General features: G+C 47.2%; 1 protein-coding gene across 3 annotated transcripts in view; it reads right to left on the reverse strand.

Annotated features, from left to right (window-relative positions):
• Positions 1-16,720: 16,720 nt before the first annotated feature.
• The window catches only part of EFNA5 (ephrin A5), a 308,508-nt gene continuing 298,377 nt past the window's right edge, over positions 16,721-26,851 (reverse strand). For 2 of the 3 annotated variants that reach the window (XM_002713956.6, XM_089313091.1), the window contains exons 4-5: positions 26,491-26,571; positions 16,721-21,216 (exon numbers count right to left, since the gene is read on the reverse strand). In XM_002713956.6, the coding sequence (XP_002714002.1) occupies positions 21,095-21,216; positions 26,491-26,571 (203 nt within the window). In that variant the 3' untranslated portion in view covers positions 16,721-21,094. The remainder of the gene's footprint in view (positions 21,217-26,490; positions 26,572-26,851) is intronic. The other variant, XM_051853591.3, reaches the window with a different exon arrangement.

The raw sequence follows: 26,851 nt of genomic DNA on the forward strand, positions 1-26,851 counted from the left end.
GTCCAGGCAATGTGGGTCAATATCTGGCAGAATATTCCTCTTACTTCTGGGAAAGGTGGAAACTATGGAAATTTAGGGACTCCCTCTTTTTTCTCCTTTTGTGGTCATGTCCCTAGGTTGTCATGGCAACTGTAAACTGGCATGGAAAAGAGTGAATTTTTTTTACTGTGCTAATGCGTCACAACAAGGTTATAAAGAGGCCGGCACCGCAACTCAATAGGCTCATCCTCCACCTTGCGGCGCCAGCACACTGGGTTCTAGTCCTGGTAGGGGCGCCGGATTCTGTCCCGGTTGCCCCTCTTCCAGTCCAGCTCTCTGCTGTGGCCCGGGAGTGCAGTGGAGGATGGCGGAAGTCCTTGGGCCCTGCACCCCATGGGAGACCAGGAAGAAGCACCTGGCTCCCAGCTTTGGATCAGCGCAGTGCGCCAGCCACAGCGCGCTAGCCGCAGCGGCCATTGGAGGGTGAACCAACAGTAAAGGAAGACCTTTCTCTCTGTCTCTGTCTCTCTCTTTCACTGTCCTCTCTGCTTGTCAAAAAAAAAAAAAAAAAAAAAACCAATGAGAGTATAAAGAGGCTGGAGGTAGGGTAGCAGCTAATCTGAATGCCATATTGGATCCAGTTTCTGGTCTGATTCCTGCTATCCTGTGGTCTTTGCAAGACCTGGATTTTGCTATCTGGTTCCTGACAAGTGGGGATTGAGGTTTTCCATACGCTACCCCACTTCTGGTCCTAAGCATTTTGGGTGAGGTATACCCAACCTGTGTCAAGAAGCTACAGAAGCTAGTACCTCACTCATGACCTCTAGGAAGATGGCAAGTTCAGAAACAACAAAGGCAGTGGCTCGGAGGGGTTGGACAATGTGTTTGTCAGCCTGATTTTGTGTCCCATGATTTCTGCTGATGCCATCAGGCACTTGCTTCTTAACTTTGGCCTGTCTTGAGATCTCAAAGCTCAAGTCAAAGGAACCACTAACTTAGCCAGCTTGGAACCAGTGAGCCATGACCTTGCTACTTGGTGCTCATTCATTTGACAGATCAGCTCCCCTTTTAAAACTTAGTAATGTTTTCTATGTAGGTTTCTGGTTTATGTCTACTTCCTCATGGCCTGAAGACTTCCTAACCATGACAGATTACCAATAGGAATAATTGTATTAATCAGGTGATGGATACAAACAGTTGGCAGAGACCAACCCCGACAGCTCACCAAGGATCGTCATCTTTGTCTTCAGTCTCCCTTCCCTTATCTTTTGTTTAAAATATTTATTTATTTGAAAGGCAGAGAGAGAGACAGACAGAGAGAGAGAGAGAAAGAGGTCTTCCATCTGCTGGTTCACTCCCCAAATGGCTGTAACTACTGGAGCTGAGCCAATCTGAAGCCAGGAGCCAGGAGATTCCTCTGGGTCTCCCACGCAGGTGCAGGGCCCTAAGCACTTGGGCCATCTTCCACTGCTTTCCCAGGCCATCAGGGTGAGCAGGATTGGAAGTGGAGCAGCCAGATCTGAGACCAGCACCCACATGGGATGTTAGCATTGCAGGCAGCGGCTTTACCCACTACTTCCACCTGCTGGTTCACTCTCCCAATGAACACAACAGCCAGGGCTGAGCCAGGCCAGAGCTGGAAGCTTATAACTCCATCCAGGTCTCCCACATGGGTGTCAAGAGCCCAGGTAATTTCCACTGCTTTCTCAGGTGCATTAACCAGGCACTAGAAGTTGAGTAGCTGGTACTGAAACAAACACTCCAATATGGGATGCTGGCATCTCCGGCAGTTGTTTAACCATCTGCACCACAATGCCAGCCCCCAAACATCTTATTTTGATTAGTATCCTCCAGTCTCTGGTTTATAGACCAAATTCTCCATAGTAGCTCTCATGTCTAGCTAAGTGTAACACACAGCCCTTGATACAGTGCAAGGAATTCAGCAGAGCAAGGGTGGCCATGATGCGCCAGTCAGAAGCAAAACTCAGAACCAAGATCCTGCTCATTATCCTCATATTGTGATGAGGTTTTATTTACTTATTTATTTAATTTTAGTCTGTAAGTGATTAATTGAAGCACAAGACATATTAATACAAGGGTACTTCAAAGACTATGGACAATCACAATTACAAGTTATCCCAGTTTATTTTGGTGCAAGAACACATTTGGGGTGCCAAATAACCCTTTCTAATAATGTGTGAAAAGTTGGGTATTATGAAAAAACTATGCATGGATTTCTTTTATTTCTATTACTATTACATTATTATTAGTAGTAGTGGTGGTATTTGAAAGGCAGGGAGAGAGAGGGAGAGACAGACAGGAAAAGATCTTCCATGCATTATTTCACTCCACAAATGGCCACAATGGTCAGGGCTGGGCACATCTGAAGTAAGGAGCCAGGAACTCCATCCAGGTCTCCCATGTGGGTGGCAGGGCCCAGGTACACATTGAGTCCCATTTATCCCTGAATGTTTTGAAGTGCCCTCGTGTATTAATGGGTCTCCTAGGGCAGTGGAATCAGAATGTCCTGACTTCTTGTCTTCTTGTCTGTGCTTACTTCCTTGAAGAGATGGTTTCGAGTTTGTTTCTGCTTGCAAGACCGAGTGGGCAGCGACCCTTCTTCCCAAGCCACTGCTCAGTCTCCTACAGTGTGTTCCCTCCCTGGCTGGCTTCTCTCCTGCCTCCAACTCCTTTTTCTCAGTCCTTGGAGAGGCAATCCAGGGTCTGTCCTGTCGGCCCCCGTTCCCGATCACTCTTTCGGCTCGATGAACCAGCTCTTCCCAGTTCCCACATTCTAATCCTCGGCTAGAAGCAAGTGCCCCATCGAGGGAGAAGCGCTATGGCGTGTGCTGGGCCCTGTGCCAAGCCTGCCCTTCTCCTCCATAGATGTCGGTGCTCAGTTAGTCTTGGTTGACTGAGTCCCGTGTAGCCCCGGCTTCACATCTGAGTAATTGGAGGGAGAAGGACGTAGGGCTGCCTTTCTCCTTTTGTGACTTCCTCTTCTTGCCCTTTCTTCGAGATTACGGGCCAGTGTGATTTCAGATGAGAAACACTTACCGGGGAGTCAGGAAGATGAAATTTCACCGAGACGCAGAACACAGGAAGAGAAAACGTGTGAAAAATCACGTTGCCAGAGTTGTCTGGGTAGCTAGTAAAGCAGAGAAAAGGAACTTCCCACACAGCTGGCTTTCATAACACTGGCAGGCAGGCATGTGGGACTGGGTGAGAACACGGGAGGAACCTCGGGGTGGGGAGCAAGGAACGGAATCCTCAGGGCCTCCCTCCATTCAACACGCTTTCCCTGCACCTAATTTCCTCTTTAAATGAGTTTCCAGCTGGGAATTGCTTTCCTATGGATTTGCAACAATGGATTTTAGGGCACATGTGTATACATCCCAATACAACAGGTTCACCAAATAGAAGGCTTTATGATGGCTTGGGATGAAAGGTTTCCAATCCCAAGGATCTCTGTGGGAAGTAGGCATTTGTATCTGGGTATACCAAACAGTATGTGGAAACATAGATTCCCGAAGCAGATAAAGCAAGACACGCCCATTACTTAATGAAGGGATTCATCACGGGCATCTATTAAACACATTCACATGCCTTTTGAGGGCTCTACAGACATCACTTGATTTTCACTTTTCTGGAATTTTTATATCTCCTACATACAGCAAGGCTGTTACCAAGATTAACATGGAAGTCCTATTTCTTTGTTTCAGGAGTCATTTACCAAAGATACACTGTTTACTTATTTGATTTATGATTTCTATTATTTTTTAAAATATTTATTTATTTATTTGAAAGGCAGAATTACAAAGAGGCAGAGGCAGAGAGAGGGAGAGAGAAAGAGAGAGGTCTTCCATCCGCTGGTTCACTCCCAAGATGGCCACAATGGCCAGAGCTGTGCCGATCTGAAGCCATGAGTCAGGAGCTTCCTCTGGGTCTCCTTACATGGGTGTAAAGGCCCAAGGACTTAGGCCATCTTCCACTGTTTTCTCAGGCCATAGCAGAGAGTTGGATTGGAAGTGGAGTAGCCGGGACTTGAACCAGTGTCCATATGGGATGTCGGCACTGTAGGCGGTGTTTTCACCCACTACGCAACAGCACCTGTCCCTCTATTCTTTTTTTTTTTTTTTTTGAGGTTGATGTATTTACTTTGAAAGTCAGAATTACAGAAACAGAGGGAGATATCAAAAGAGAGAGAGAGAGATCTTCCATCAGCTGATTCACTCCCCAGATGGCCACAAGAGCCAGCAGTGGGCCAGGCCAAAGCCAGGAGTTTCATCTAGATCGCTCATATGGGTGGCAGGGGCCCAAACATCTGGGCCATTTTCTGCTGCTTCCTCAGGTGCATTAGTAGGGAGCTGGATTGGAAGGGGAACTGCTGGGACACCAACCGGCGTTCAAATGGGATGCCAGCATCGCAGGCAGTGGCGATAACCACTACGCCACAAGGCTGGGCCCTGTGGGTTTGTGTGGGGGGGAAGGCAGAGTGCTCCCCAGGCCGGTTGCTGGGCATTTGGCGCTGGGACTCAGAGTATCTGCACCTGCCAGAGGGGGTGGTGGGATCACACTGGGAAGTACTGCCTCCCATGGCTAAAATAGTGACGGGACAACAGGACAAGCAACCTGTATGTTGCCTTTTAGAAGCCTCTGTAGCTAGCCCTCTGCAAATAGAAGCTGGCGGCCTGGGAGAGAGTCAGCCACTTCTAGAGAGACGACCGGTGACTTCAGCCTCCACCGAGTGCTTGGAAATTAGGAGTTGCCTCAGAACAGGCTGAGCAGCACGTTCCTGGAGCAGAAATCAACACCACCCGTGGAAGTGGGAAGCGGCTTCCTAGCGCTGTGGTCTACACCCGGAGCTCCCTGGTCCTCCAAAGGAGACCAGGAGCTTAGGCAGAAAGTAGGGATTAAAAGCCTATTTCAGCTGAAGATCTCTGTTAAGGGAGAGGGAGAAGGGAGCCGAAGCCTTGTGCCCCTTTGTGCATGGGGCTGGGTCAGCTCCTGCTGTTCCCAGCTGGTATTAACCACTTCACTGTTTTGTCTGCATCTCGTTATCTGTTCTTGTTAAAAATCGTTATTATTCATGGATGCAGGAAAAAAATCGCGTCATTAAACCATCATAAATATTCATAACAGTTTGCAATTGTGCTCATTTCATTTAGCCACTTGGCCAAACTTCTCTGAAGTAGGAGAGTTGTAAGGAAATCTGGCTAATGAGACCAGAGCCCAGGAAATGCAGGGAGACTTTGCTGCTTAAAGTTCTTGCATTTGAACCTGAAGACACAGGCCGATGATAAATAATAATTAAAAGAGATGAGCAGGGGAGACGTTCATTTGCCACCGAGAGCCTCTCCCTCCCCTGCTCGGCTTTGTCTGGATGGGGCTTTTGTGTGGCGTGGAAGATAAGGGTAAACACTGGACGAGGGGAGGGCCATCGCCAGGCTGGGCTGCTAATGGATTTCCCCCGGAGCCCACAAAGACCGGCTAAACCCCTGCTTCTGGTTAACAGGGACCTCTCTTCTCCTGTGCTGTATAATTACCCGACGTCAGGCTGGGGGTGCGATAAGCCTGGCCCTTTTCTTGGACTTACTCTAGCAGGCAGCCATCCATCTTTCAGCGTCTCAGAGAGAATTCTATCCAGCTCTCTCTTTCGCTCCTTCTAATCCAGTTTATCTAAATGGTACACTCTCCCATCAGGCCGGAGAGCTTTTCACGGGAGGCAAAGAGAAGCCGACAAACTTCGGCAGCAGCCAAGCAGAATGGGAATCAGGAACCTCTCCATGGCGACCCCTCCCATTAGGGGAGGCGCATTGAAACCAGTAGGCGCATCCTTTATTTGGAACCACAAATCCTTGCCTTGAAATGTTTCCTTCCTGCCTTTCCGCTTAAGGAGCCTCACCATGGAAAAGGAATTTTTTTAATGGGATGAACTTGTTGAAGAAAATATTCACACCAGGGGCTGGTGTTGTGGTGCAGCAGGTTAAGCTGCCCACTGTGATGCTGTCATCCCACGTGAGTGCTGGTTCAAGTCCTGGCTGCTCTGCTGCCTTCCGGTCCAGCTCTCTGCTAATGTACCTAGGGGAAAGCAGAGGAAGATGACCAAGAGCTTAGGTCCCTGCCACTCACATGGGAGACCTGGACGGAGCTCCTGGCTCCTGGATCCAGCCCGGCCCAGCCCTGGCCTTTGCAGCTATCTAGGGAGTGAAGAAGCAGATGGAAGATCTCTCTCTCTCTGTCTGCCTCTCTCTGTCTCTCTGTCTCTGTAACTCTGCCTTTTAAATAAAGAAGCACCTCTTTTTCTAAAATAACCCATGCCAGCAAAAGTCGGTGCCCCTTACCTGCATATGTTTAACTTCGTCTGTCCCATCACTGACAGCACCTGTGCTTGGTAACGCATCACCTTTCCTGTGCCATGGTGACCAGATGCTGGGAAACACTGGTCATGTCCAAGACCACTCAGCAAATATTGCTGTCCCTGAAGGCTTATACTGGGGAGAAAACGGAACTCCAAACCCAAGCCTTAGACCGGCTGCTGGCACACCTGTCTCTGATACCAAGTGTCATGTGTCCGTGGAAGAGCACTCTCGGTCCCCAAGCAGAGGCCAGCGAAGGAAAGCAGAACGGGTCTTTCTTTTCACTGGGGACCCCAGTGCTCCCCTGTGGCGGTGCTGCATCTCTGGCTCATTGCTGGCTGACTCATTGCAAAGCCTCCCTAATGAAAGTCCCACGTTTGGATCCCCTCCTTGAGCCAACTGACATGGGGTGTCAACAGCGAGAAGGGGCTGTTTTCGCTATTTTATTTTATTTAAAAAATTGTTGACTATTTTATTTGAAAGGCACAAAGGCAGAGAGACCTTCTATCCATTGCTTCACTCCCCAGATGCCTTCCAGAACTCAATCTGGGTCTCCCATGCTGGTAGCAGGGACCCAAGTACTTGGGCAATCACCTGCTGCCTCCCGGAGTGCGCATTAGCCGGAAGCTGGAATTGTAAGGAGAGCTGTGGGACTTGAACCCAGGCACTCTGATTTGGGATGCAGGTGCCCTAGGAGGCATTTCATCACGGTGAAATGTTTATTTTATAGCGCACTGTTTGTTTTATGTCAACCCCAGCAGAAACAAAATCTAAGCCAGCTATATTGTATAACGCAGTGTGTCAATTTAGATGTGACCTTTCAAATAGGTGGCATTTCTTCAGTGCCGTAATATGCTAAAATTCACAATCAGGTTCTTAAATTCTGGTGGTGCCAATGACTCCCTCTGTGCTCATGCTGTACCCCCTAGCCTCATTGTTTAATATACTGTTCTGCTTGCAAGTGTTGCTTGTGTTGTGTTCAGGGTAACCCAGACAATGGGGGCTTAGTTTAAGGATGCCTGTACTGCTAATGGAGTAAGAATGTCATGAAAAGTGACTGGAGCCAGGAAGAAGTTCCGGGATTCTGGAGGCAGCTCTGTGGAACGGGGCAACAGAAGTTAAGACTTCACTAGAAAAAAAAAAATGTGACTAAGATACACTCTGCATCCATGCTGCCTTTCTGTTCATCCCCCCGTCTTCTGACTCATTCTACTTCCATGACTTCGCAGGAGGAACATACTAATTGTCCTGGGTAATTACTAAGCAACATGTAGGGGCAGAGCTATTTCTCTCCTTGTCTGAACACACACAGGATGCTGACCAGGCTGTGGACTGGCTGCCTGGGGGCCAGATGACCACTCCCTGTCCAATGAGCCTTGGCCACAGATGGGATGGGCTGATGTATCATGTCACTTCAGGCCACTGCCTCTTTTCCTTTCCTTAGAAGGGTGAGGGCTATGACAAGCCCCATGACTGATGTGTACAGCTCTGTAAGGGCTGGAGCTCCACCTGGGTTGTAGCCAGTCTCCTACTAAAACTATCCATAGTGCTTAGCACAGGTTCTGGCATAGTCAGTGCTCCATAAATTATGGCCACATGAGTAAGTGAATCTTTATATTCCTTCCTGGAGCTAGTGTTGGGTGCAGTGGAGTAACTTGTGGTCTGCTTGCGATTTGATATCATTTACTTGTCAACAGCAGGAAATTACAGAAGGTTCTGGATTCCAAGACATGGGATATTTCATTTTCCCTCCGTCCTTTCCAGATTTTTTTCCCTTGATCTATAAGAATCAAGCCATTGTGGTAAAGTCAGCACGTTGATCTATGACATGAAGGCGGGACTTCTTTTAGGATGAGAAACCTGCTGCGATTCCAGCCATGCTTCCAACTCCCTGGAGTCCCTCCCTGTAGGAGACTGTGTAATAACTAACCCCCACTAACTTTCACAGGGGCGAGCTGTTTGGAACAATGTAAATTCGCATTCTTGTTTCTAGAGGAGTTGGGGGTCCGTTGCTTTGGTGGGCAGGAAGAAGATCCTCCCTCAGAGTGAGAAAGGGGCTCCGGGATCACAGTCACAGTGCAGAGGTGTGATGCTGACTTCCAGGTCTGGGCTCTGTTTTCAGCTGTTCCTGCCTGTCCATCCATGCGCCTGACCAGAGCAAAGAATGGGTTTAGAAGCAGAGGAAATAATGTAGTGGAGGGGGAAAAAAAGCCAAACTTCCCTTTTGCAAATCTCTCACAATTTGTGAGAAGTCAATTCCTTTGTGGTAGATTATTTTCCATATTTCTGGAAGGGAAACTTTCCTTGCATTGCAGGGGCTGCTTCTGGAAGGTTCCATACACTTAGATGTCCTGGGTATGAATTACCCTTGCATCTATGCGCAGTTTGTTTGTTTTGTTTCCTCCTGGTATTCCAGGGAGTGCAAGTCACTCTCTGCAGAATACACTTTTTCTCTCCTTGTCCTCTGGAGCTGTCAGAGTGTGGACCAGAGAAGTGTAATGTGTGTATCAGGTAATAAGTCTTGTGGGCAGGATCGATGATAAAAGGAAGGGGGAAAAAGTAGAACGAAGATGTGAAGACCACCAAACAGATACCAGCTGAAACGGATTCCGCTTGCTAATGAATCCACTCGCTCGTCCTGTATTCTCCATAGTCGCCTGACTTCTCAAACAAGTTAAAGAATTGATTCCATGCCAGTGACAAGGGGCAGAGCTGTCGCTTGGCAAGAGATTAACTTGCTTTGTGGAATACCGATAGGACCCAGCGAAGGGCAGGACACACACAGAACGGAAGGCAGGGCACTCTAATGCACGCTCACCTTGGAGATGGCACTGGGAGTGAGCCCAGCCCTTGTTATTTGGGCCAGCGTCTGGTCCAGACGAGGAGAGTGGACGTAAAGAATTGCCAACCTAGGAGAATTTTTTGTCATCCCCGTGACTGCTTGAGTCCAGAGTGTGAGCTCTTTGAAGGCTGCAGATTTGATTTCTTTTTTTAAAAAACTATTTTATTTAATTATTTGAGAGGTAGAGTTACAGAGGGAGAGAGGGGGAGAGACAGAAAGGTCTTCCATCCGCTGGTTCACTCCCCAAATGGCTGCAATGGCTGGAGCTGGATCAATCCGAAGCCAGGAGACAGGAGCTTCTTCTGGGTCTCCCACATGGGTGCAGGGTCCCAGGGACTTGGGCCATCTTCAACTGCTTTCCCAGAGCATAGCAGAGAGCTGGACCGGAAGTGGAGCAGCGGGGGCTCGAACCAGTGCCCAAATGGGATAGCAGGTGCCAGAGGCAGAGACAGCCTACTGCGCCACAGCACTGGCCGCAGATCTGAGTTCTTGAAGCTGGGGTTTACCCTCTCAGCCTTGCCCGCTAAACCCATCAAGAAAGCCCGGGGCACAGATTGGTGGAAGGGAGGGGTCCTGCTGGCTGCAGCACACTGGGGACTCTGCATGGGGAAGTTACCTGAGCTAACAGGAAGACAGGGATGCAGAAGACCTGGGGGTGCTTGCAAACATAGCACACGGATGATTCATAGCTGGGCTCTGGAGAATTCTCTGCAGTATGGCCAGTGCCTGGCTGGCCACCCCCACCCTGATTTCTTTCTTTTTTTTTTTTTTTTTTTGGCATATATTTATTTATATGGAAGGCAGATCGAGAGACAGAGACAGAGAGAGATCTTCCATCTGCTGCTTGACCCATCAAGGCCAAAACCAGGAATTCCACCCAGGTATGCCACATAGGTGGCAGAAACCCAAACCCTTGGCTCATCTTCTGCTGCTCCCCTAGCCACATTAGCAGGGAGCTGGATCTATAGTAGAGCAGCCGGGCCTCGAGTCAGTGCTCCGACATGGGACGCCGGCGTCACAAGCTGCGGCTTAACCTGCTGCACCACAAGCCAGCCCCGGTCAGCATGATTTCTCTTCCTCACCACAGTTTTTGCCCTGTGGCTTTGGATGTTATCAGACTGTTGTTTAACCGTGTCTGCAGTGACCCACTACGTCCTTTCGAATACCACAAGGCTGAGCTTACACGCTGCCAGGAGCGCTAGAGAAGATGTGGGGGAGTGTGATGGGGTTTGGAGGGGGCACGTGCAGAAAGAAGTCACGAGACAAATCAGGGTTGGCTCCATCTGCAGTGCCACAGCCTCCACCGACAGATGACGGAGAATATTTTTGAAAAGTTGCATCTGTCCTGAACATGTACAGACTTATTTTTCTCCTCACTGTTCCCTAAATGACACAGTGTAACAACTATTTACATAACATTTGCATGGTGTGAGGTGTCCTAAGTGATCCAGAGATGATTTAGCTGCATGGGAGACTGTGCACGGGTTCCGTGCAAACACTTCACCAGTCCGTAGGAGGGACTGTGTATTTGTCCATCTGCCAAGGTCCTGCAACCAATTCTCCATGCATACCAAGGGGCGACTGTGCTCTTATTTAAAATTCTTCCTCATCTTTACAAATAACTCTCACTATGCATAGAAGACAGGAGGCACCCTGACACATGGCAGAGCAAAATGACATTTAAAAGCTCTACTTCTCTGATGAAGCCATTGTCTCACAAATAAGGCTAAAACAGCGAAGTTGCCTAGTGCCGCTCTTCCTAACCCTTGGATTTAGGACTTCCTGAAGAAGGAAGAAACACAGCAATTGTGTCTCCTTCAGTGGGAGTTCTTAAATTGGTAGGCATCCAGAGTAACGGACCGAGGCTTCTGTCCAAATGCTGGATCCACATGGCGTCCCTTGTCTCCCTGGGCGTGCTGAGTGGGGTGGCTGGCTTCTCTCTGTATTCGGGGCGGGGGAAGAATGATGACAATCCTACTCCCCCAGTTAATTCTCCCCAGCTTGCTGGAAAGCACCCTTTGTTCACAATTTCTCCTTTATGCCTGTAAGATCTTGGGATGAAATTCTCTCGATAAACCACAAAGCCTATTAGTGTGTTAAGGACCTGACTCTTCTACGGGAAGGAGCAGGCTGGCGCCCTGCAGCAGAGATAAATGGAGTTGAGCTTTCGGGCTGGCTTCAGAGGAAATAAAGACAGACATAGATCGCCCTGTTCCAATCAACGGCAGAAAACCTGTCCGGCTCGAGGACAGCAGAGCACAGAGCTCCCAGTGCCACCCTCTCTGTTCCACACACCGGGGGATTCCTTTTCTGTGTTTTTAGTCCCAAAGAACAAGCTCTGAACACAAAAAGGAGAGGACACCAGGGTGCTGGCAAAGTGCATTTTCCAGGAAAACACGTTCTCTTCCCCATCACTGTGTCTTGTTTCGTGGCTGTGGAGGAGAGAAAATGACTTCGGCTCCCCACAATTGAAAGCCTAGGTGCAGTTTGGGGGCGCACCTGGCCCTTGTGAACAAAACAGCAGGCAAAAATATTTTGTTCTGTTTTCCCATTGTAGTCTCTCGGGGAGATTGTTTTTAACCCTCCCTTTGTGGTCTTGTCACGACTGACAGGCATCTGTGTGCTACCGAGTGACACGAAGTTCTTGCTTGAATAATCATGACTAAAATCCAGGAGTTTTCAAAGCACGTCATTGACTCACAGAGCCACCCACTAGATTGAACTCCTCTGAATGAGCCCGTGAGTGACAGCCCCAGTGCCAAGAGTCTTTTACCCCAAATGGGTGGGCCTGCCCCTGTCTGCACAATAGCTCCCATGCTGGCTTCTTCCTCCCAGGGCTCTTACAACACGGCTTTGGATGGAGGGAGGGTTCTCTGTGTGATAGTATAGGAAACCCCATGTGCAAGAATTAGACAGGCTACTGATGCCTGTTGAGCTGACCTGGGAGACGTTGTCTTCACCTCCCTTCCTGCACAGACACCAACTGAGGCCGTCCTTGGGAGGCAGATGGCTGAGCTCATACCCCATACCCTAGCATGGGGTAGGGGTCTTCGCTCACGAAAAGTGGGAGATGATTATTCTACTCTTGGCGCAGACTGAAGAGGCTCTCGGGAAAGAAGTGTGACAGTCTGTGACAGAAAGTACTGACAAGCCCATTATGTTGGGATATGCTTGGTCCCCCGCCCTTCTCCCCAGTTCTCCAGACATTCCAAAGATGAGGGCTCTTCAGAAAGTTGGTGCAGTAATGGAATTAGAAGATAACTTTAGTTGGTATAAACAATTCCTGCAATCCTTTCTCTTTTTAAAAAAAAAGATTAATTTATTTAAAAGGTAGAGTTACAGAGAGAGAGGGAGAGACAGGGAAAGAGAGAGAGAGAGAGATCTTCTATCTGCTTGTTCACTCCCCACACGGCAGCAGAGGTTTGAGATGGTCAAGGCTAAAGCCAGTAGCCAGGAGCTTCTTCCAGATTTCCCATGTGGGTGTAGGGGACCAAGCACTTGGGTCATCTTCAGCAGCTTTGCCAGGCATGTTAGCAGCAAGCTGGATCAGAAGTAGAGCAGTGGCCGGCGCCACGGCTCACTAGGCTAATCCTCCGCCTTGTGGCGCCAGCACACCGGGTTCTAGTCCCGGTCGGGGTGCTGGATTCTGTCCCGGTTGCCCCTCTTCCAGGCCAGCTCTCTGCTGTCGCCCGGGAGTGCAGTGGAGGATGGCCCAGGTGTTTGGGCCCTGCACCCCATGGGAGACCAGGAGAAGCACCTGGCTCCTGCCTTCGGATCAGTGTGGTGCGTGGTGTGGCGGCCATTGGAGGGTGAACCAATGGCAAAAGGAAGACCTTTCTCTCTGTCTCTCTCTCTCACTATCCACTCTGCCTGTCAAAAAAAAATTTTTTTTAATTTAAAAAAAAAAGAAAGAGAGAGAAGGAGAGGCAGAGGGAGAGAGGTCTTTCATCCACTGGTTCACTCCCTGGATGGCCACAATGGCTGGAGCTGCCCAGATTTGAAGCCAGGATTCTTCTGGGTTTTCCACTCAGGTGCAGGGGCCCAAGGACTTGGGCCATCCTCCACTGCTTTCGCAGGCCATAGCAGAGAGCTAGACCGGAAGTGGAGCAGCAGGGACTCGAACCGGTGCAGGCGGCAGCTTTACCCACTACAGCACAGTGCTGGCCCCATGGGAATCTTATGTAAGTGTATTCATAGATGGTCTTGGGAACTGCATTCTGTTGGAAATGAGGAGGGGGTGAGATTCCCTGGGTGTACCATTTGCACCCAAGTTTTTAATAGGACACTGTTTTTTTTGGAAAAGAGTTACTTGGCTACTCAACTCTTCCCCAAATCAAATAAGCATGTGGTGATACCTCTGACTGATGCATTGGGCAATACAATTTCATGTCCCTTTTTTTTTTTAAAACTCATGCATTTATCACCTGCACGAGCATTCAAAAAGATGCATTCATTACTGATGCAAATTCACTGCTCACACGGTCCAGCCATTGTAACGGCATTTAAAAAATAGACTCGTATACTCACATGGGTACTTCAAACAATTCATAGAAAATGGAATGAAGACATGTTTATTTTGGTGCAAAGATTTTTGAAATCTATGCAAAGTTGTTTCATAGCACACATTTTCCAGGTACTTTTAAAAGATCCTTTATATTTAACAATGTATGCCATAAAGTAGAAGGCATCAAACTACAAACTGATGGAGAAAATTGGCTTAATTATTTTTCAATAATTGTACCTATCTCCTTTTTAAAAACATCTATTCATTTTTGTTTATATGAAAGGCAGAGTCTCTCTCTCTATATATATATCTCTCTCTCTCTCTCACACACACACACACACAGGGAGAAAGAAAGAGACGAGAGAGACATTTTCCATACTCTGGGTCACTCCCCAAATGCTCACAACAGGGCTGGGCCAGGCTGAAGCCAGGAGCTACAGATTCTATCCAGGTCTCCTATGTGGGTGGCAGGACTCAAATACTTGAGTCATCACCTGCTGTCTCCCAGATGCATTAGTTGGAAGCTGAGGCAGGACTTGAGGCCAAGCAGTCCAACAGGGGACACGGGTGTCCCAAAGCGGTGACTTAAACCTGCAGCACCGCAACGCCATTCCCCCTGACTCATTCTTTATAATGATTTTCAGGAGTATTTGTTTTCCAAAGGGACTCTCCAAAAACCATAATGCTTTTCACAGCATTTTGGCCAATGCTTTCCCGAAAGATGGTTATGTTATCAGCAGAATACGAAACTAACTTTTGCAAAAACAATCCCAGAGAAACTGTTTTGCAAACCGATCCTAAGAAACTGTTAGAATGGTCAATGAAAAATTCATTAGAATTACCTTGAACTGTTAAAAATGACACCAGGGTTACACCTGACATTCCTGTAAGTGATTCAAACACATCCATGTGTGTTTTATTCCCCAAATGTATGGAAATCTGGACTCCAATATTTTCCCAGTGCTTTTTATGCAACACCTCGGAAGACTCAGGCATCACAAGGCTTTGTTACCCAGTACACGTGGCTCACGAAACACTGCCGATGGCCCCATGCTGGTGTCCGCCAACAGAGCGTGCAACACTGTCTACCAAGAGCTGCCCTGCGACACAGGGACACACGGCCACTTCCAAATCATCTCAGCCTCCATGTTTGCCTGTTCTGCACTTTCTCCCATTTCCCTAAGCTGTGCTTAGCCTTCACTTTCACACCTGGGCCTCAGCTTCAGGAGCAGCCATCTGCTGATTCCATTGAGCAGAATCGGAAATGGTCATCATTTCCCCTACTTCCTTAGGTGAAGAGATAGATGCTCATTTCGCTGGGCCTGTATCTTCAAAGTTGTTTCAGGGATGTTCCCATGTTGTCTTGGGTTTTCTCGTTTTTGGTCACCTCTGTAACCACTGTGAACACTGACTCCACAAGTTCATCACTCTTTAAAAAACTACGATGATTTTTTTAAAGTTTTATTTATTTATTTATTAGAGAGAGAGGAGGGGAGAGAGAGAGAGAGTCTTCCATCCACTGGTTCACTCCCTAAATGGCTGCAATGGTTATAGTTGAGCCAATCCCAAGCCAGGAGCCTGAAGCTTCTTCCAGGTCACTCATGTGGGTTCAGGGGCCCAAACTTGGGCCATCCTCTGCTGGTATCCCTGAGTATTAGCAGGAAGCTGGATTGGAAGTGGAGCAGCCAGGACTCGAACCAGTTCCCATATGGGATGCAGTGCTGCAGGCGGGGGCTTTAACCTGCTGTGTCACAGCTCTGGTCCTCTATAATGGTTTTTAACTCATCAAGTTTCCTATTTCTTGAGGTCCCTGATCCCCCTTTTGACTATTTTTAAAGATACTTTAACTAAAGCCTCCTGATTTTAAAATCCCACACTTTCCCCCCTTTTGTTTTCTTAAAAATGTCTCCCCTATTTTCTGCATAGTATACATGTTCGAGTTTTGTACTTTGCTCCACAACTCTTCACCTTGTAACGCTTACACGGCATGTCTGCCTCGTGTTGGAAACTTGGAAAGTACAGGCTGTATACAACCAGCTTTGCTCTGCACAGCGTTCAGCATGACGTCATGATCACTTAAAATGCTTTGGATGATGATGGTGAAGATGGCAATGATAATGTAATGCTGTTCTGGTTAGAATGTCACAGGGCTGGTCCAGCACATTTTTTTTTAATGTGAGTTGTTCCTCATTCTATAAAGCTGCCATTCTTCATTAGCAAAGAAAGGTTACAGTAAGTTATAATTAGTGTTTAGTGGCCTGTCAAATAATTAAGCATAATAAAAAGCTTTCAATGAGTTTAATGTTAACATGGTGTAATTAAAGCCAAGTCTTGAAATGCATTAGGTGTCTATTATGCCACATATCGGCTGCTTTTTCCCTCTACAGACAAAATTCTCAAATTGTGCTTATAGCAATGTCATCATCAAAGACAAAAACATCACGCAGATGCACAATGGGCTATCCAGTGCCCAACAAGGGGAGAATTCAGAAAATCAAACAAATCACTGTGCAATCGTTATTTACGGTTAAGGAGACTGAGTCCCAGAGACATTGTGTGACTTGCTCCAGGTCACACAGAGGTAAATCGAGACTTCCTTATAAGTGAGAACGAGTGACCGTTAGTATCTCTGTGTTTCCTTTTTAAGTGTCAGGTGCTCGCTGGGGAAAAGGCTCATCTGCTCTTTTTCCTGATGGGGTGTAAAAAATATGTGCAAAGTCCAAGAATATACTTTGTTTTTAGCTCTTGGTGCATTTAAGTTGTTTTAGGATGCAGGGCTTGTCGTGGCGCCTCTCTTAAGGCTGAAATACAGGGCCAAGGCTGAAATCGCCCTATTCTCTCATAAGAATAACTGGTTTGTGCTTACGATACCCGGCCCATTTTTAACCCTGCATTCTTTGAGCTTCCCAGGCCTTCTCTTGTGCTTGCCGTATTATCTTTTCTGTCCACAAAGATTTTGAAAAATCAGCAGACTGCAAGTAGCCCCTGAAATAAAGGCGTCATTCAAGGAACAAAGAAGTAGAATGAGGGCTCCAATTAAAATGATGAAAATCTTTAATTTTTATTTAGGTATAATTGTACGGACACGTGTATATACAAATACAGATCGTATGGGTTTCCTCGTGTGTGGGTTTTTTTTTTTTTTTTTTTACATTTTCTTTTACGTTTATATAATGTCAGCATTTCAAAACAGCACTGGATGAGGAAGTGGGCGGGAGCTGCCAAGCAGGGCAGTACAAGCACAGGACCACACGGAGCTGGACTGCACACCCAGACGCACACACAATGAGTGGCTTCAATGGCGTGTCAAGAGTAAGCATGGAAAGCGGATCTTGACTCATGGGTAACCTCCAACATGCCAGCATCTATTAAACTGTACAGACAATGGGAGCGAGGAGCAAGCCCATTGCAGGGAGATTTGTCTCACATCCGAGCAGCTCTGGGGCAAATGCATGGGAAAAACTCAGTGATGCCAAGCCAGAGACAGACCTGCCCATTCACGGCTCTGAGGGAAAATAAAATGTAGAGAGGAAGGCAAGAGAACAACAACAACAAAATAATAATAACAGTCAACTTAAAAGGTAAAGGGGCGGAGTGTAGGCAAACGGGGGTGGTGGTGGAGGTGGTTTCAAAAGAAATGCTAGCAACCACATCTCTGAGAGCATGAATGGAAGGGAGGCGTTGAAGACTGCTTGTCTAATTTTTTGAAACTAATAAAAATGGCTGCTGCCGTTGCTAAGGCACCGGATTAAAAAACAGAGTCCCCTGACAATCCACAGGTACTGAGTGACCTTCCTTTCACAACGACAGAGAGGGAGACAGCCCCCAATGAACCTTCCTCAGTGGACGGGTTCGCAACCACTCCCAGGTGTGAGTTGCCCATGACACTGACAAGACTCTTCCTGGGGCAGGGGTGGAATGGGACAGTCCAGGAAAACAACCACAAATAGGAAACCAAAGTACAGAACCGCTACTCACGTCCCTAACCCTTTTCAAACCAACATGCTGGTGGCGGCTGGGGACCGCAGGGCTCTAACATCAGACCTGGGAAACATCAAGGACAAAAGATTGGTCACAAAAGTCATGTGTTCCAGGTCCCCAGATGATGCAATCTTAAGGTAGGGCGGGCGATGACTGCTGTGTGAGTCCCGTATGGAGCAGTGTCACAGGCACTGGTGACTCTTTTTCTTGGTCACAGACACACAGGATGTTTCAAAGCCTCAATGCATGTTTTGTATCCTGAAAGTCTATTGTTCTCACTTACAAAAGACATAAGAATCAAATTAATACTTTATTATCAAACACTATATACAACAGAGGTTGCTAATAATACAGAATTTAAAGAACGCAGGTTTTTTTTTTTTTTTTTTCAAATGTTTTACTTTTCTTTCCTCTGCCACCCAAGAAAGTACAGTACAAAACAATAGTCTAAACTAACACAAACTGTTACCTGGTCTATTAAAGGATACACGGTATCCACTAAACAGACAGATCCTTATTTCTTGCTGCATGTCGCAAAGCCCTTGGCAACCAGGGGCAAAGGTCGCTGGGGTTTGACTAACCTGGGCTGAGGGGGCTGCAGCTCTGGTTGTCCCTCAGATTTGTGGATTGTTGTTGAACTTCAAAGCTGCTACAAAGTTGCATCTACATCCTCCTAAGCACCCAGGGGATTAGGACCACACAAAAGGCCACCAGCGCGTATTGGACAAGATGAAAACTATCTAACACCCACCATCTTGAAAACTCCATGACAAGTGTATTAGCTATGATTACATCACCTATAGGTTAGAGAAGCATACTGTCTACTGGCGTGGATAGTCTTGCTATTTTTTTGTCTTTTTTTTATGTAATTTGTAGTGGCACAATAGTGAAGTAAAGGGATCTAATTTTGTTGTGAAAAAATGAGAGACAATGGCAGAGAGGGCCATGAGCAATTATTTCATCATTTGTTAGAGACAAATGCTAGGGAAACCACAGAAGTCACCATTTCTAAAATGAAATTAACACTGCTAATGTAGTTATGACTAACTGGAATCATTACAGGAGCGTTTGATTTCCTTGTGGTTATAGAACATGCAGTAGTATTCTGGTTCTGACTATGGATCCACTTTAGAAGGTTCTGTCCCCCTACCCAGCTCCCACTGGACCAACAAGCCTGTAACTATTCATAAAAAGAAGTGTTTCTGGATATTACTGAGAGTTCGGAGCATATAAAGAGTTAAAGGAAAAAGGAACCGAATGCTGTGAACCTTCGCTTCCATGAAATGGTGGCTACTTTCTGTGGTAAGACTCTGCCACTGTGGAGAAGTCCCCAGTGCCAGGGGAGGATGATCCGTTGTGTCTGTGGGGCTGGCAACCCCACGCACATGGCTCCAAGTGAGAACATACTCAGCAGTAACATCCACTCCAAGCGGACCAGGTAAGCTCAGATGACAGCACACGTACACCTCTTCAGGGTGCAGGATGTCTACAGCTGCCTTTCATTCACATAGTTTTCTAGGTTGGAACTACTCACAACTCTACATCAATTCCCATTCATGAAGTTTGCCCATAACACAACCCCGTCTTTTTTTTTTTTTACATACACATCTTTAAAAAAAATATATTAAAAAATCCTTATTTTGCTGGAATGCTTTCAATTTTTCACATTTCACATGATCATTGCATTTATCGATCTGTCTTTTTTAAATTCTGAAAGGCATGGTATCTACTGACATGTCTTGCAATCGTGGAAAAAAAAAAAGGCTAGGTTGCTTTCCCATCACTCTGAACGCTTCTCCCTGCCTAGGCTTTGGAGTTTGAAGTTCATGACAGCCCCACCAGTGGAAACCCTAAGGCTTGCAGTTCCTGTTAATGCACTGGAAACACCCCCTGTTGGCCATGCTAAGATTCGTTCAACAGGGTCATCCTGCATTTACCCTCCTTCTGCCCCACCCCCACAATGAAACAAGATAACCCCCATATTTCTAAATGTACCAGGGGATACCACTTTTTCTCACAAGTTTAAATAGGACAAGCATATATACTCACTCTCAGCATAAAGTATATCTAAATAATGTATTTTCTATTCTAGTGGATTTTTAAAAAAATATTTTGTTAAAGTCTTTGGGACTCCATCTTGTTTATCTCCCACAGATAAACATATGTTTCCCCCTACGCTTTAGGCTGTGTCAGAAAGGGAAAGAATATAAAATCAACACGTGAACTGCTTTTATTCCAAACTTTGGAATTTTTATTCCAAATTTCCCTTTGGCCCTCCCAAGTAGTGCTGGCTGGCTCTCCTGAGGGCAGGGGGTTGGGGTCCCAGCCCCTGCATTTGTGGAGTAGGGAGCAAACTGTGGGCACTGGGGTGGGAGGCGGGGAAAGGCCACAGCACACTGGCGCTCCAGCAAAGCCAACCAGCACCTCCTCTGGCCACCGATGCCCTTTCCTTGGTACATACCACCCCCCAGAGGAGCAGCCGAAGCTATTCCACTCTGAACTCATCAACCCTGGCTTGTCAGCCTTGGGGAAGGTCACTTTATTCATAAAAATGCCTCTTTGAGTTTCTAAAAAAGAAAAGAAAAGAAAAGTTGTAGCACCATGGTGATCTGTATTCGAAGAAACCAAATCTGGTGTGCATTGCCCAATCACCAAAAAAATTCGAGGCACTCATCCGTACACAGCCCCACCCAACGGGTCATTTTTCTCACTTATTCTGGGTTGGCATTCCTGCCTGCAGCCCACCTCCCGCACAAAAGGGCTTCTTTTACAGAGCACGAGTTTAGCTGTCAAGAATGCTTGAAGACAGTCATATTAAAAACAAAAACAAAAATGAAACGAAACCCAGTGTCTCAACCTTTTAGAAGCCTGTTCATTTATAGACTCCTGGAGGAAATGGTGTAATTTTCTATCTATTCTGAATACCTCCCCTCTGGGCCTGACACGGTGACTTGATGCCCTCACAATCGTCTCACAGTCCCGAAAGAGAAGGCATAAATATTGTATAGCAGAGTCCTCGCGGGCTGCACCTGCTACTATGACTTCCTCGTCCAGAGCCCGCTGCCCAGTGCGCTAACAACGGAGGTGCGCTTTTACAGGAAAATGCACGGGGCTGACGAACCACCCGTGTCCCTACGGCCATTTGGCATTTTCGCCTGGAGTCCATTTAATTTGGAGGGGGAGAGAGAGAGAGAGAGAGAGAGACGAGGGTAAGGGCTGGGGTCGGGTGAGGGAGGCAGCAACGAGATTCACCCCCTGCCCGGCCCCAAGGTGTTGCTTAGAATTCAGGCGGAAGGAAAGAAAACAAAAAAAAATCTGACATCTGCCAAAAACCAATAACAAGTCCCTTCTTAGGATGAGCAGTTAAGTGGGTCTCTGGTGTTCCAAGACCCCGGCGTTCTCTGTGACAGGCGACGGGAGGAGACTGTGCTATAATGTCAAAAGCATCGCCAGGAGGAACAGCAGGATTGCCAAAAGGCGGCTGGGTATCCTTGGTGTCTGGGCCGCGTTCTCTCCGCGGGATGGCTCGGCTGACTCATGTACGGTGTCATCTGTTCAAACAGAAAGCACACATTCCAGTGAGACTTTACATCCTTAATAACGTGATCGCGGCAGCCTGCTACAAAGGAGGGTAATGAACCTTGTGCCACCATTGACTTTCATGTCTGCATAATTGCTCATATTTACAGCAAACAGAGGAGGGGCCGAGAAGATCGGGCTTTTTCGCCAATAATCATCCTTCCCTTAAGAGTGGCGTGGGGCGGGGAGCCGGGGGAGAGGAAATCACCCAGCGTGCTAACTTCTGGCACGTGAGCTGCTTTGGTTTGCTAGCAGTTAGGTGCTCCGTGCACGCACTGGCGTGCCAGACCGCACCTTCAAACCCTAGGGTGTCAGTCAGGAGGAGGCAATGATGCTGCCCCACTGGTGGTGAAGCAGAACTGGCTTGTGCACTGCCCTTGTTTAGGCCGTGCTGAATGTGGGTTGTTGGGTGCCTAGATGGGTTTTCAAACACGAAAAATTAAATGCCAAAAACGACAGCGTTTCAAATAAAAGACACACAATGCCCAGTAAACTTCAATAAGCCGGTGCCCACTGGTTTGCCTACAATTAGGAATCAATTATGGTGCTATTTTCCACAACAAGCCCTGTATCTCCAGGATTAAATTACTTGAACTTGACGATTTTTGTTTTTATCGGGGCTGAAGCTTGGCATTTAAATTATCAGCGTGGATGCAAATTTTCCTCTAAATAAAATGGATTAAGTGAGTTAAGCTTCTTTTATTTAGCTCTAAAGTGTTCTAGGAGGCTGCCTCTGACTCGGGATAGCCTCACTGATCTGCATGATAAACACGCTTCGCTTCCAAACGGGAACTCTGCGGTAATTAGTTCCCCAAAACAGACCGCGGGCCAGCCTAGGAGCCATGCTCTCTCTGCTCAGTGTTGGCTGGCCTCTTCCTCCGCCTGGCTTTGCTTGTGCTGGGAGTCCAGGTGCTATCTAAATGCCGTGTCCTGGGCGCTACCAGTGGCCCTCTGTTCAGAGGTAATTGGGCATCACGAGAGCATCCTGAAGGAGCCCCGTGATCACCATCCACTCGATAGTGAATGGGTAACCAGCGACGGCGGTTTTCAATCTCACAGACCTCGAGGAGTCATCCCTAAAACAACCTGAGTGACCCACCCTGATCCCCTTCCTGGAGTAACTATCCATTATTTTAACCTCGCTGATGTTTTCCACCCAAACAACACGGCACAACAAGGATGGTTTCTCGCCACTGGGTAGAGTCACACTCCCCATGGTTCATGCTAAAGTAAGCACTTTTCAAGCTCACAGGCTGGCCCGGCTTAAGACAAGTTTGCCTGGGATGTGTCTGTCCACGGGCTCCAGGCCCAGCATGAACTAAGAGGGACAACTTCGCAGTGTGGAGTCCTCTGGGCTCACATGTGCTTGCTCCTCCTCCTTGGGCCTTAGTAAACCTGCATGGAGGGCTTTGGGCTCAAGGTTAGGAAAGCAAGAATCGGAAGACGAATGGGTGCAGAAGAAAATGGGCCAGGCCTGCCTGACGTGGTCCACACTTCCCGTTCTCTTTCCTCTGCTCCTTTCAGCCTGGCAAACGTATTAATGAAAGCTGCAGTTAACAGGAACAGAGTAAAGGCCCCTGATCGTCCTGAAGTTAACAATCCGAATCACTTTCTTAAGAGAGCCCATTTGGTGTCAATCAAATCAACACAGCACGACAGCCTTCATTGTGAAAGAACTGTGAACCCTGAGGATCCCAGAGCTCGTTCTCAGACGTTGCTCATATTTATACACCTGAAACGGCATCTGTGATTAGTTCGTCTCTATTTGATTGACTAACATAGCACCTAATCCATCTCCTCCCAAGGCTACTGGTAGGTTGTATGGATGAGCATGGAGGAGACCTGTTCATGGACCCCAGCCCCTCCCGGGTGCTCAGCTTGTTCTCCGGCTCCACTCAACACAAGATACGGTGGATGAACTCTGCAGGATCCCTGAAAGGAAGGCTCTTCTTTCCAGCTAAATGAAACACAGACATCTTCACTGACGCTCTCTGGAATTAGTCCTTTTAGAAGCAACCGATGCACCTGCCCCCAAACGTCTAAGCAACCCATGTCTTGGCCCCATAGGAGAAAACCCAAGCCATTAGGGCACAGAGCTTTGCTTCTCCTTCCGGCTACACTTGCTCCTCAATCAGGATTCCAGAAAGCATCCTTTGATGAACATGGGCCTCACTGTCGGGAGAGTCTATGGCCCCTGAGAGTGAAATGAGAAACTGTCATCTGGGTAAAGCTGAGCAGTCTCAAAATTCTAAGGAGGAATTTACAAGCACAATCTATCCTTACAGAAATAACACCTACATCCAAGAGTGTTTCCAACACTTGCAACAGTGAACATGGCTTGGAAGAAAAAAAATGTTCCTCTTCCGAAGCCAAATGGAGTCTGTCTCCTGGCTACAGGATTCCTCCTCTGCACGGGGGTTGCACTGGTTAACTGGAAGAACACTGGCAATCTCTTGGAGCATGTTAGGTGGCATATGTCTGCCCTGAGATCATCCTGCATCCCTGATGATAGGAAACTGGCAGGCAGAGTGTGCAAGCAAACAAAAAGGACAAATACATTCCAAAGACAGGTGAATTAGTACACATTGCCGAGAACATGCAGGGAATCCTCGCAGGCCTGCTGGATTCACAAAGCCTGGGTCTCCGATCCAGAGCCGGGAGAGGTGCCTATTCATCCGTTCTTCAATGCAGTGGAGAAAAGCTGCGGGTCCCATGGGACTTTCTTTGGAATGGGGGGAAGTGCCCGGATCTGTGGCTGTCTCCCTATTGCCAGGAGATGTGGCCCCACCTTGTCGCCCCATTTTAATACGGATGCTAAGCCGCAAGCCACAACACACACATGGAGCTTTCCCTGTGAAACCCCCACAATCCGCTCCCCTACACACACACACACACACACATTCTAATTGCATTGCGCCAAACTTTTGCAAACTTCCATCAGTCATTCTAAGGTACTGCAGAAAGTTCACAGAAAAATGGAATTCAAAGACAAAGTTCACTGCAGTGCCAAAAAAATTTAAAATCCATGCAGAGCTTTTCCATAATATGCATTTTCCATAAACTTTTTGAAGAGCCATGTATGCATGAATTGCAAACTTTTTTGCTCCCAAATAAAGCCATCTTCCAATTCTACTTTCCATGGATTTTCTGCAGTGTGCGTGCACGTCCACAGGTTTGGGGCCATGGTAAGTTTTAAACGTTGAGTGACAAACAGCTTGCTTCCTGAAAGACAGGGGAATTTGCTCGTGTATGAAAGCAGCTTTTAGCATGCTTTTTTATCATGAGTGGAATCCAAAGGCAATTCTAACAGCGGAGTGGCGCTCTGTGTGTTTCTTCATTATTAGAGAAAAACACACAACCTGCTGTTTTCCAAACAGTCGCTCACTCTCTAGATGGGCCATGGCGTTTACCTGGGAAAAAGACCATGGGAAAAGAGTGCTTTTGTTCTTCACAGTTTGCATGAGCAATCGTAATCCTGGGCAAGCACTGTTTGGGACAAGCCTGACTCTGCCAGTCCTTCTACTTGGGGCTTATTAACAAAGCCGAGAGAATTAAGTGTTCTTTATGAACATGCACACCTCTCGCCATGGAGAGAATCTATTTTTGTCCCAGTGTTGGCCTGGGAGGCAAGAGATCCGAAGAGGAAGCCTGCATGTATCTAGCTAGCTGTGTGGCCTGGGTAAGCCTCCCCAGTTACGAAGGGAGAGTGGAGACGCTGGTGTTTACAAGGGATGCCCTCTAGCTTGTAGATCCTGTGGTGGTCCAAGTCCTCGCGCTGGGCAGGGGGGGGGGTGGAGCCTGGCGCCTAGAAAAGTCCCAGTAATGCTTCCAGATCTCCAGGACACAATTAAACTGTCTCCGTGCCGGCACTCACTCCTCGCCGCTTTCCAAAGTGGCTCTCAGTCCCCCAGAGAGCTAAAGGGGCCTCTGGGTGCTCATGTGTGCAGCTTGGGTCTGTCCTCTGGGTGAGATGCCTGCCTTCCAGAAACAGAATGCTGGGGTGCGGGGAGGAGAGCCCCAAACTCTCCCTGCCAGTTACAACGTGAGTGCTATCATACGTCTCCCTGAGGTTCACTGCCTGCGTTGTCCTGGTAACAATACTCAGAGGACGAAGTGCACCTTCAAACCCTTTCATTTCTAGGACCACAGAAAGAGACGTCTCACTCTAAAAACAAAAAAGACAAAAAACAAAACTCCATTTCCCTAAGGGGCTCCAATCTCTTTCTGATGAGGAAATAATTTTATTTCCTGTAAGGTTTGGGATGGTCAGGGCAGCTGGGCAAGGACACCAGAGAAGATCAGGTGGAACAAGGAGAAGACCTCCTACTTGGGGGAGTGCTCAGGGGGTTCCAAGGAATCCCCGTAAGGAGCAGCGGAGACGGGGCCACTGCCTCTCACAATCCATCTGGAGGCACTGAGTGGCCAGACTGAATTTAAAATGCAAGGACTAGCTTATAGGTTCCCATCATCCAAAGTATGCTACGTTGTCAATGTGCTGATGGTTGCTTTTCTGGCTTTTTACTTTCCTTCCTAGTGGTAAGGAAGTCTGGTTCTGTAGAAGTCAGTGGGAGAAAAAAATACAGCCTTAAAACAGGATTTGCCTTATCTGCAAGCACCACAGGTGGCCCCACAGAATCCTGGGACCTGTGAGGGCTCAGCAGGTGCGCGCATTTGCAGCCTCCGCAACAGGTTGGTGCTTCTGCAGACCCCGCGCCGTGGATGGCACCAGCATAGGTCAGACTGGCACAGAATGAAGCTCTTGAGCTCAGCTCAGTGATACGTGGGAATGTCCAGAGAAAACTAAGAATGTTGAACTAACTGCGTCTTACTATTCTTATCCACAGATTTGGACCTGATAAAAAGAAAGTTTTTATAAACAGATTCGGCAGAAATGTCTTCTGTCTTACATGAAAATAGATCCTTTAATATTCAGCGATTCACCAGCATGCTCTGAGGACACGATAAGAGGCAGTGAGAGTTTAGCATTCTGATGGGGCTTCTATATTAGGATACTGCGTTATGTGAAACCCATGTCCAAAAAAGAAAAGCCACATCTTATCTAACATGCATTTCACGAAGATACTTGGAGGAATGAGGTAGAATATAAGTAACATTAGCACCACTAGCAATGAGCAAAAGCAGGAGAACTCTACGTGCAAACATGCAGAGGAAGAAAGGAAAAAAAGTACCGAAGCACCAGAGAGATAGATGCATTTTGTTAAAAGAGATTCTCTAAGCATACTAACCTGCTGGTTCTAATGAATTTTCTACTTTGTCGTTAACATCGAAAACACGATCATGAACACCTATAGTTTTCATACAGCTATCTATAACAAAAATAGAGATAACAGCCAAATATGTTAGTGAAGACACCCTTAAACTCCCATTGCTTTCTTTTTTTTCTTTCTCTCTATGTTTTTTTTTTCCTTTTATTCATGTAGAGACTGTTTTACAATCAGTGGCATGTATCCAAATGCCAATATTGTTCCCATTTGCTGTGCATGTACAACAGTCTAAGAAACAACAAGTTAGCAACTGCTGTGTGTGTACTCAAATAAAAAGCATCATGAAGAATGATGAGAAAAAATATGAAAACTAAAACATGGA

Source organism: Oryctolagus cuniculus, chromosome 14 (genome assembly GCF_051225735.1).
Source record: "Oryctolagus cuniculus isolate XC-2025 breed Fujian yellow rabbit chromosome 14, ASM5122573v1, whole genome shotgun sequence".
In the NCBI taxonomy this organism is placed as follows: domain Eukaryota; kingdom Metazoa; phylum Chordata; class Mammalia; order Lagomorpha; family Leporidae; genus Oryctolagus; species Oryctolagus cuniculus.